This window comes from Postia placenta (genome assembly GCF_002117355.1).
Source record: "Postia placenta MAD-698-R-SB12 unplaced genomic scaffold POSPLAscaffold_19, whole genome shotgun sequence".
Lineage (NCBI taxonomy): Eukaryota > Fungi > Basidiomycota > Agaricomycetes > Polyporales > Adustoporiaceae > Rhodonia > Rhodonia placenta.
The window spans coordinates 210,258-221,123 of record NW_020169850.1 but is presented as its reverse complement, the minus strand read 5'-3'; the positions used below and the strand labels follow the sequence as shown (position 1 = coordinate 221,123).

The window sequence follows — 10,866 nt, the reverse complement described above, 5'->3', positions numbered from 1 at the left end:
CTCGCTCTCTTCCTCCCGACGCCCACCACAATCCACGCCCGCAATGCCAGACACCGCACACGAGCAGCCCCAGCAACGCCAGTTCTACCCCTACACAGAGAATGGCGGCACCATCCTTGCCATTGCCGGCGCAGACTTCACCGTCATTGCCGGAGACACTCGCCAGAGTGAGGGCTACAGCATCCAGACCCGCTATGCGCCCAAAGTTTTCCGACTGTGCGTCGTCTCTTCTACGCGCTCCCGCACGCGCCCGCGCTGACGTACCCCCAGAACCGAGCGCGCCGTGCTCGCGGTGAACGGCTTCGCAGCGGACGGGAACATGTTCGTAAAAAAGGTCAAGCAGCGGCTCGAGGTGCGTCCATCTGTACTACCGCGTACGCCTCCGGTCACGTCTTCGTCCAGTGGTACCGTCACGCGCACGCCAAGGAGATGCCTCTCCGTGCGATCGCGCGGCTCATTCAGACGATGCTCTATGCACAGCGCTTCTTCCCATACTACGTGAACAACATTCTCGGCGGCATCGAGGAAGATGGTGCGCTCGCCCCTCACCCTCTCTCACGTGCACGTGCTCACCCGTCCGCGTCCGTAGGCTCAGGCGCCGTCTACTCCTTCGACCCCGTCGGCTCGTATGAGCGCGAGGCGTGTCGTGCCGCAGGCGCAGCGTCCTCGCTCGTACAACCTTTCCTGGATAATCAGGTACGGCAACCCAACTGTCTTCTCTCGGTGATATGCTCGGCCCGCGCGTGCGTGGCTACTCACACTGCCCACCCTCCCATAGATCTATTTCAAGAACCAGACCCCGGCGCCCGGAACCCCACACCCCACATACCTCCCGCTACCAGATGTTCTTGCCATTGTCATCGACTCATTTACCAGCGCGACGGAGCGCCATATTGAGGTACGCAGCCTCCACTCTTGTCTCCGATGGCCGGTCGCGCTGACTAGCACTCTGCATACAGGTTGGAGATGGCCTTGAAATGTACGTTGTCCTCGCAAAGGGACGCAGTATAGAAGAGCTCGCAGACGTCGCGGGCGTGCAGGAATTGACGACACGCGCAGACGGGGACCGCATGTTTGTCATCCAGAGAGAATTGAAGAAAGACTAGTTGCGCGGTGCGGATGCGATCGTAGACGTGACGTATGGGCCTTGTACGCATCTAATGGACATACCCTTCGAAGCCTTCTTGTCGCCTCCTGGCGTGTATCAAGTACGTGTACAAATATGCTTCGCGGCACCGCATGTAGCTGCCTACTCAGTAGCGCGTAGCATGTTTCCGTGTCCACGATAATGAATGGCCGCAGCAGACGGTGTGTATTGCCATTGCCATAGTACCCTACCTCGCACAACCGCCATATCCATTTTGAAGTGTAAGTATGCTTCCGAAAGGATACCGAAGCAGTCGTGAAGTGGCATTACTAGAACTTTACCCTTGCTACGCGCAGACCTTCATGCTGCTTATACCTGTACTTAGCCGCAAATTATCCACAAATGGACACGGACTTGCCACATTTATCCCCAGACGCGCAGCACGCACACGTGGTCCCTGTATACCGATGGAACCGAGTAAGCAACTGGCATCGGCACTGCAAGGACGTTATCGGCACTGCCCCGTAAGCATTAGCTAGAACAAGTAAGATCGACGCGCCGTATGTCCGCTCTTAAGCTAGCCTGGTAATAGACTCGTCGGATGCGCAAGCAAGGAGGCAGCCAAGCCTTGTACGGTCCGCCCATGCACACCCGCGTACGCGCGCTTGCCACTTTTGGCAGATCGTCGCAGGGGCGTAGCAGCCACAATGCCCCTGTATCACTGCCAGCACCCGAAGGCACCCGCGCCATCTGGGCCCTGGATCCTCTAATCTTGTATCCTGGGTCCTGGCTCTGGGTCCTGTGTCCTGGTGTGCCCCACGGTTATGTCAGCCCGCACCACTCCCAGGGAGGGCTTCTGGCAACCGTGCCTGGCGTCGACTCAGCGCCCGCGCATCGCATACTGCATTGGACGCAAGTGCAGAGCGTGAGTACACAGGGCGCGCGCCATGTGATAGCCTTCTACGCTTCGTCGATGATATAGCCAGCGTAAGCAGGGGCGGAGCGCGGTCAGCTGACCGACGTGTTTGGTATTGTCTGTTGTCAGCAAGAAGGAGGTGGCTGGCAGAGGATCAGTGATGCTTACGGTGTGCTGAATGTGCGCAGACGGAAGTAAAGGTGGAGGAACAGTGATGTCAGCGTGCCTGTGGTCTAAGAATAATGGGACGACGGGGGTATGAATCTATTGGAGAGATGCTGATGCCAAGACACCATAAAACAGCCTCCGTACCGATCAATGCTTCCGTGCATGCCCGTCGTTAGGGGTTGCGAGGATCACAACAGATTGACGAGGCGAATATGCCTCCTGGTAAGCCTGAGAGCAGTGAATAGAGGAATATATGCGTCGGGCAGCACGCGCAGACGGGCCGAATTCCCTGCATGCCGATCCGGCGGGCGCGTCGTCGTGAGTATCAACATGCGGGCCTAGCCCTCTGACTGCATAATTCCGGAAGATTTGTATACGCATGGCGGAAGTGTTTCTCGCGCCCGTCGTAGCTGAGCAGAGGCAGAATATCGGTAGCTTTGGTGAGAACAAAGAGATGAAGTAGGCGCTTACCGCGATACTGTCTCCGAGACTTTGCTATCGGCTAGAAGCATTGACCGTTCATGACTCTATGTGCAAGGAAGTGCCAGCAGTCCAGGATATGGGAGAGAATGAATGCAGTAATTCTGCGGGGTGATCGGCTTGAGATGGGGGTTCTTTTTGCCTCATTCAAGTATTAAGCTTTCAATGTAGAAACCGCTCTCGCGTTGTAGGCAGCGCAAGGTGTGGATTATCACCTATTCAGCTCATGTTACCAGCGGCATGCGGTATCGCGTCCAGGAAAATCTACGGGAGGCATAGGTCAGGAGGCAGCTCATATCTGCATTCGGGGCAGAAACCATACCATTTACGAGCGTAATCCAACACCGAAGACAGGACGTCGGAGAATATCAGCAGCGGACCCGTCATCTGATAAGCAGCTCGCACCCACCCCCATGAAGGTCATGCGAAGTCCGGCCCCGCGCCTTCTGCAGTGTGGGGTGAGAGGGCCAAACGTACGGGGCGTCAGAGGAAGCTGTGAGATGAGCACGAGAAGACGCATGAAGTGAATAGCGCGTCCGAGTCCGTTCGCGAAGGGTGAGTCTGGGGAACGAGCTACTGAATGTGCCCCGTGTCGTTATCAAAGTTCGGTTTGGCGGCATACCAAACGTCGGGTACGGCACAGTGATCATGCGGTAATAAAGGTCTTGCTGAGAACGTGCGTGATACTGAATGCATCAGTACTTTGGCAATATATGACGGCACTTACCCACGGGTACTAGTGTAGGATTGCCTAAGACAGGCAGTGTGCCGTCCATAGGGGCCAGCATCTGTTGAGTCGCTGGGAGCCGAGCTAGAATCCGCAACCGAGCAGCGCATACTAACCTTCTTAGAGCCTTTAATGCTGAGCTTCTGGTCCTGTGAGCCATGTAGCCTTAACAGTTCAAGCATCACCATACGGCAGCAGGTCGTTCTATAGCCTTCCGCTCATGGGAATCAGTTCGGCAAGTGGACGGCTGTCTACTGCCCTATCTGAAAGATGCTAAGGATCTGAGTGATACAACCACTTCGTGACTTAATATTTCCGCATATGTATAGCGCCAATCTCTTTAGCGTATATATCTGTGAAGGCGTGTGATCCCAAATTAGAAGTATTGGAAGTAATACCTCTGTGAACCGATGAATACTCGGCAGCTGGCCTGATGTGAGCTAGAACGCCACGTCTCCGAGTGTTCCTAAGCCAAATAGAAGTATTGTCAGCCTTTTTCGTCGTCCTAGGTATCTTTATCAGTTAAAGTTCCAATATGGAGACTGAGAGTAAGTTGAGATAGTTGAGATACAAACATTGTCAGTCGCAGAAGGATTATGACGTGCATACTGATGGACTACTAGATACGCTGGCCAAAGCCCTGTCATCCACGGCAATAATTTCATTCCAAGATAGCAGGGGACCTGAACATTTTGACCCTTGAATAAGTCAGAAATGGGCATCAGTACGCTATACCACCTGATTACGTCTGATCAGTAGACCTGAACTCAGTAATAGCGCCACATGAGAAGCTTTTCTTGGCGACGACCGTCAAATGATGCGTTGTGAGCAAAGGTATTCCGCTCTGAAAGTCCAGCAGCACGAAGGAGGTTTTATGGTGCATTCGGGCTTCAGTGGCAGGTTATACTATTGCGCAGATTGGCAACCTATCGCGAAGTACGCTCAGTGAGGTTATGAGTTATTAAATGCCACCACGTCCAGACATCATAGATGCAAAGTACGTCGGGGGCCATGTATGCGTCGAGCGGACCAGGACCAGCTTTCTGTGTGGCGGAATGTTCGGCGGTTGTTTGTCACTGTTAGGATCCAAAGCCTCTGGTTGCCATTTTGGGCCATGCACCAGTGGTCGTTTGATTCAAGTACCGAAAAACCTCAACATCCTTCCTTCATCTTCATTTGTGCCTTTAAAATGAAGATCTTCCGGAAGCCTTGCGTATGCGCCTCAGCGTGCATTTACTGAGGCTACCAAATTCTGTGTAAGCATACTGTATCGTGGAGATGCGTAGCCAATCAACGCGGAGAAGATACACATTGAGTGAGTCAAGCTCGCAGCTGGAGATTAGATAAGATTACAAGGACTGATCTGATCTTGACTCGACGCTGTAACTTTCCTCAGCCCGAAACATCAAACAACTTGCCCCGGCCGCTCACTGCGCATAGCCCTCTCGGAGATATTTCCGCCAGCATCGCCAGCATGAGTGAGTGTTCTCAACTACATCCACTATGCACGCACTGAAAGACACTCAAGACGCGGACTCACTCAACGGTCGATTATTGTTCGCCATCCCGAAGAAAGGTCTCAGATCCGCCCAGATTCTCTGATCGAGCTACTTACTCGATCTCCTAGGCCGCTTGCATGAGAAGTGTCTTGAGCTCCTTGCAGGTGCGCATTCATGCAGCTGTTTCAGTCTTATGAACCCTTACAACATCTTCAATAGGTGCGGATATACAATTCCGGAGACACCACCGGCTAGATGTCTGCCTAGTCAAGAACCACCCGATCGCCCTGTGAGTGCAGGAATTTTTCCACTCTATATAGGGGCTCACACAGTACAGTGTGTTCCTACCCGCGTCCGACATCCCATCTTTCGTCGGCAAGGGTAATGTCGACCTCGGCATCACTGGCCAAGACGTCATCCTCGAAGCGCAGATGCAGGAGCATGTTACCGAAGTCCTGAAGCTCAATTTCGGTAAATGCGCCCTGCAGGTGCAGGTTCCCGAGGCAGGCCCAGTCCAGACCGTCGAGCAGCTTGCGGGCAAGCGCGTCGTCACGAGCTTTGAAGTGCTTTCCGGGAAGTACTTCAACAAAATTGATGATCAGCTCAACCTGGCGGGCGAGCAAAAAACGAAAATCGAGTACGTGGGTGGCAGCGTGGAGGCGGCATGTGCGCTTGGACTTGCAGACGGGATTGGTGTGTGACTAGCCTTTGTTTCTGTCCGCCTTGACCCTGATGACCGGGCCCACAGTTGACCTAGTCGGTGAGAGACGCTGCCTCTCGTTCCTCCTCTTCTCCTCTGACTCCTTGCAGAGTCTGGCGACACGATGCGAGCAGCAGGTCTGCACGCTATCGCTACGCTGCTCCAGTCCGAGGCGGTGCTGATCAAGTCCAGCACGCCGAAACACCAAGCACTGGAGCCCGTCATCAAACTGATTACAAGCCGAATTGCCGGCGTCGTCGCAGCAGGGCGCTACGTTGTGTGCGAGTACAACATTCTACGCGTACGATTACACGACGCGACGACCATCACGCCGGGACGGCGCGCGCCGACGATCAGCCCGCTTGAGGATGAGGCGTGGGTGGCGGTAAGCAGTATGGTGGAAAAGAGCCGTGTTGCGAACGTTATGGACGAGCTGGTGAAGATCGGTGCGGAGGACATTCTGATCTTCAACCTGGATAATTGTCGCGTATGACGTGCCGGTGCCCGCGCTCGTTGCATATATTTATTACACATTACACATCATATGCTTAGCTGGCCGGGTGCGTGCCCTTTGTCCAGAAAATTGATAAGATTTCGATCGAACGCACCTTGACTGCCGAGCTCCTTGTGGAGAGTTAATGTGGAAGTATCAAGGGCATGTGAGTACGTGCCTCTTCTTGTGAGTCCCATAGACTCAAGGCTGGTAGCCGAAACCACTGCAGAACGAAGGAGCTGCGACACCTGTTACACCTTTGACTAGGCAGCCGCTGACGGTATATGCCGCTCGGTCCAAACCAGAATTGTCTACCATGCTATCTTGGTACCTTTACTGACCTCCTGATTAAGGCCGTCGATGAAATGCCGGCAGGACGGCCCTAAGTTGTAGGTCCAAGGAACCTTCTATCTGACACTGCAAGGAAAGATGAAGCAATGTATGAGAGTTGTCATTTGATGGTAGTATATGCAGCTTACACCAGCTTCATGACCCCTTCGAACTCTACAGTATGTCCTGCGAGATCATAAGCTGTAGTGGCTGCTAGTATTCACACTATGTGTCGCGAGAAAGCGTTTCGCGGGGTGAGCCGCGGCGTGGATTCCGTGTAAGATCATACGCCGGGGCATCCCCCACCTGAAACGCAGTCACGCACAGGCTCATCGCTAGACACATCAAGACACTGAACAAGTCATATACAGCAGGTAGAAATGGTGGAGGGCCTTGCCTACATCAGCTTCTGCAGCTTGTTTATTCCTTCGAAGTCGACCATGAGGTTCTCATACATGAATTCCTCTGTTGGCATGCTCGAAGCATGATACTGACCGTCACTTACGCATTATTGTGGTTATTCAAGCATCGTGATAGTCATGATGCATATTACTGGATTTAATATTTGTTTGTGCCATTGAGAGCGTTAGATTCCGTGCAGGGATCGAGACTGGAGACAATAAAAACAAATTTGTGTCTGGTTCAGTCTGTAGCCAACAAACACGTAAGGAATCGAGTACAGAACGGGATCATCAAGTACAGAACGGACGATGTAAATACCATACGTAGGTTTGTGATCTACTGTACTTCTGACAGAGACAAGTACGTCAACATTGGTTGGGTCTGAAGTTGCCCGTAAGCTATGCGATCAAGAGAATATGGCCAGAGAACCTTGGCAAACTGGAGACCGCCCTACATAGCACCTGATTTAGCACACTCAGACTATATGGCAGATTGCTCGCACCATGAGGAGGGTTAGTAACCACACTCGACAGAGTTTACTGATTAAAACGTGTGAAAAGCTCATCGGGAATGAGGCTCTCCTGCATGCTTCGCTTGAACACCAGCAGCTCTCCATTTTTATATACGAGACTCAAGCTCGTGCTCTGACCGTGTTCAATGAGCAGCTCCTGTATCGTGCCTAGTATCTGTCTCAGTTGCCTGAACTTTGTCTGAGTCTTGCCGTCGACCTCCTTCATCTCCGCGCAGTCGAGGCGGCGCTTCGTGATTTCGTAGAATTCGCCAGAATCATGCATGGCGAGGTAGTGGTGGGGTGTCTGCGAGAGGTACAACTGAGGATACGACTCCTTCCAGTTAAATCGGCCCGCCCCCGCCTTCCAGCGCGTGGTCATCTCAATGATCGCGTCCTGGGGGATCTGCTGGCCTGCGCTGATAACGTCAAGCTCCGTGGTGGATGCCTCGCTATCGATGAACACAGGCTGGACGAGTGATCCTACATCCATCCCAGAGAACATATCTGTCAAGCCATCTACGTCGGAAGATGGAGCGGTTGAAGACGTATCGCATTCTGTCGGAAGACAGGCATCCACTTCGAAGCGGACTACCATTATAAGACCGCCGAAGTCCTACCTAGATTTCAGCTAACCGTCCTTGCAAATAAATGAGAGTGCACCCACATATTTTACTATTCTGTGATGACCGGTGCTCTTTTCGCAACCCGGTGCCTTCCGAGTGGTTTCGTTCTCGAAGCTGGTCCCGAACTGGAGGTAAGGACCGGCCACCATCTCCTGCGTTCGTTTCTCCCATCTGCTCAACAGGACCGTGCGCCGACCGGCAAGCTGCGTGTCGATCCTGAACTCTTCCCGATCAGCATGAATCCACCGGAGCAGCTTGCGCAGCCCGTTACGATCGGTAACGAAGTCCACATCTAGCCAGTCGATGTCTGTCTCGTTCTCCTCCGCGACTATGTCGACCGCGCGAAACAACGGGTAAAGCATGCAGGATGGCATGCGATACCCGCTTTGATCGATGAACCTGAATCCTCTGTCTGGAGGGGCTGTAAACGGCAATGACCTGTCGTGCCATATCGAGGGCGAACCTGTCATGCCCTCGGCGTTAGCATCTCTTGGAGCTACAATATCAAGCAATATGCACCTGGAACGATGATCGTGGGCTTCTTCGAGTTTGTCCAATTGTACGAGCCAAGATATGTGAGGTCCTTGAGCACGACATCTGCCCCGGCGCTTTCTGGCTCTGGTTTGCATAATGTCTTGATGGGCCTGCCGGCGAGTCCGTCGGTGATGATCCTGTCTGGTGGGAGAGATCCTCCGGTGTATGCGCCTCCTGCGTATCCTCCGTGCAGGTCCTTGATGTACCCACCGCGCGGCATACCACGGGGCCCACCACGCGAGCAGCGGCCGCGCGATCTACCGCGTGGTATGCCTCGCTGCCTTCCAGGACTTGAATGACACCCGTCGCGATTAGGCTCACTCGACGACATATTGCAAGGGGACCAAAGTATACGCGGGGAGGGAGGCGGGAAGTTCAGCTGCAAGTGGGACTAGTAGACGAAGAGTTATACATGCCGTATTTCATATTGGCGAACATTATCCTCTGGACTAGCTCCGGTTGAAACGAAGGTTACCTGTACTCGTGATACTGAGCATCAACCTACTTCGTGGTAAGAACTCTAGATAAGATAGAAGGACCCAGGTGCATCAAGACACATGACTCCAAATCCAAAGAGGCTGGCTTCAATCAGAGACTGGACTCACGTACTCACTGTTGATTGCTTTGTTTGAAGCACTTAATATAACATGACAGTGCATAGCCTTCATTGTCCCTTTGCGAAGGAATGGACAAGTGGCTACCTGTGCGTAGAACGACAGCGACATCTCAAAAAGCCATTACTTGCCATCGAATCTGTTCTTGTAACGAGCTCAAAGCTTAGCACAGAGCCTAAGTACAGCAATATGATTCTGGGCGAGGCAGCTGACAGTGCGTGGCAGCATTGACGTTGCGTGAGTGTGACCTGGATGTTACATGTCAGTGGCCGATTAGATTAGCCTTAGGTAACACTTTGTTACATCAATGCAACTTCGGTGCCGTCTTGAAGGTCCGCTCGCAGGGCCGGAGGCTGAATTCTTACCAGGCTCCATGGCGATCAGTTGCAACAGGTTCATTTCTGGCTCCGCTTGAGTGCCATCGCGTTCTAACTTCTCGGGCAGGACTTTGCTTTCAGATCACTCGAGAGGCGGACTCTTCAAGGAGTCGTCCGTTTACTCTCATTCAAGTTGAAGGAGAAGGCGGGCATATAAGAATGTAGCACTCCACGTCATTTTGATAGCAGTGAAGTGCTTAGTTATTGCAGAGTCACAATATTGCAGCAATCCTCGTGGTTCCCTGGCCAGCACCGTTCGGTGAGTCGAGACGCCACGAAGAAGCTCAGTGTGGGAGAGCTCCATCTGTTGACAATTATCCGCTTACGGAACTATATATATACTCGCGAACACGAGCTTCTGAATCCGCTGCTATCGGCGCCTTGTCAACACTGCTCACCCCACGGAGACACAACTCCCCGGATCGCAGGCCTAAGACAGGCTTGCCGAATTTCGGGTAGTTGCCTTGGAAAGTACTATCAGAATACGGGGTTTTGCAAACTCACGCATTGTTCCCTTCGCTCTGCTTGAACCACCACAAGGATCGTTGTTATTTTACTCAGGCATTGTTGTAAATACATGGAAGAGTACCCAGAATGAAGCTGGGGTCCATACACGAAGGACACCCAGTGGTAGCGAGATGCCACATTCGAAGCCTTGCATTGCAGTAGTTCTGCAAATTCTATCACGCCTGGGCCACAGCGGCAGATTTGAACTCCGCTCGGCAGATGTTGCAGGACTGCAAAGTGCGCTGCCGCATCGTGCCATGATCGACCGCGGAGTGTGAACGTATCACGCTGACAGTGGCGAGTGTCACGCTTGCTCAACCAGAACAACCATCGCCCACCAGCCATGTCTTGCTGGGTGAATCGGGCTGGTGTACCAGAACATTCAAAGCTGTAATATAACGGATCAAATGTCTTATCGTCAAGAAATATAATGATTGTCTCTGGATCTCGCTCATCACATGTTTGCAGAACACCTCAAGAACAGTCTGCAGGCCGTCATTTCACTTCACCTTCATTTCTTCTCAATCGGTCTTGCACATGGCGTATACTAAGTGCCTACTAGCATATACAATGATTAAAATTATAATTTTCATGGTGTGCGGTGGAGATCACGCAGTTCTGCAAAATTGATGGGTTTTGCAAAACCCCGTATCTGATAGTACATGTCAATCTCCCAATTGGGTTCCCTGGCTGCGTCACGGGTCGTCGCCTCATGGGACTGGGACTTGGGAACCATGACCTGCCGTTGCCCTGTTTTTGAACTGTCATGGCCACGTAATTCATTCGACGAAATAGCATCCATGTATATTATACCATACGCGGCCCGCGGACTCGTTCTTTCATATAAGATACGACGCCGACCAAGTCTCACTTTCATCTACCGCTCTTGTCTTCACCC

At 52.6% G+C, this 10,866-nt stretch overlaps 3 protein-coding genes across 3 annotated transcripts; 2 read left to right on the top strand and 1 right to left on the bottom strand.

Moving 5' to 3' along the window:
• POSPLADRAFT_1186042 (hypothetical protein) lies at window positions 1-1,320 on the top strand. Its single transcript, XM_024489197.1, has 6 exons — window positions 1-216; window positions 271-352; window positions 403-532; window positions 590-696; window positions 779-898; window positions 960-1,320. The coding sequence occupies exons 1-6, from the start codon at window positions 44-46 to the stop codon at window positions 1,104-1,106; spliced, it is 759 nt and encodes a 252-aa protein (XP_024333926.1). The 5' UTR covers window positions 1-43; the 3' UTR covers window positions 1,107-1,320.
• Window positions 1,321-4,785: 3,465 nt separating this feature from the next.
• Window positions 4,786-6,183, top strand: POSPLADRAFT_1041714 (hypothetical protein). The gene is made up of 7 exons (XM_024477961.1): window positions 4,786-4,856; window positions 4,907-4,954; window positions 5,006-5,041; window positions 5,097-5,166; window positions 5,215-5,570; window positions 5,626-5,637; window positions 5,688-6,183. The coding sequence occupies exons 1-7, from the start codon at window positions 4,853-4,855 to the stop codon at window positions 6,068-6,070; spliced, it is 909 nt and encodes a 302-aa protein (XP_024333925.1). The 5' UTR covers window positions 4,786-4,852; the 3' UTR covers window positions 6,071-6,183.
• A 1,155-nt stretch (window positions 6,184-7,338) lies between these two features.
• Window positions 7,339-8,801, bottom strand: POSPLADRAFT_1157515 (hypothetical protein; the record flags this gene model as incomplete). Its single annotated transcript, XM_024487197.1, has 3 exons — window positions 7,339-7,926; window positions 8,083-8,399; window positions 8,456-8,801. The coding sequence occupies 3 exons, from the start codon at window positions 8,799-8,801 to the stop codon at window positions 7,339-7,341; spliced, it is 1,251 nt and encodes a 416-aa protein (XP_024333924.1).
• Between the last annotated feature and the right edge of the window lie 2,065 nt (window positions 8,802-10,866).

Coding starts and splice junctions, on each gene's coding strand:
- POSPLADRAFT_1186042 (XM_024489197.1), top strand. CDS start 44: ATGCCAGACACCGCACACGAGCAGCCCCAGCAACGCCAGTTCTACCCC. Junction 353..402: donor AGGTCAAGCAGCGGCTCGAG/GTGCGTCCATCT, acceptor GTCTTCGTCCAG/TGGTACCGTCACGCGCACGC. Junction 899..959: donor CGACGGAGCGCCATATTGAG/GTACGCAGCCTC, acceptor CTCTGCATACAG/GTTGGAGATGGCCTTGAAAT.
- POSPLADRAFT_1041714 (XM_024477961.1), top strand. Junction 5,042..5,096: donor GTGTCTTGAGCTCCTTGCAG/GTGCGCATTCAT, acceptor CATCTTCAATAG/GTGCGGATATACAATTCCGG. Junction 5,167..5,214: donor AAGAACCACCCGATCGCCCT/GTGAGTGCAGGA, acceptor CACACAGTACAG/TGTGTTCCTACCCGCGTCCG.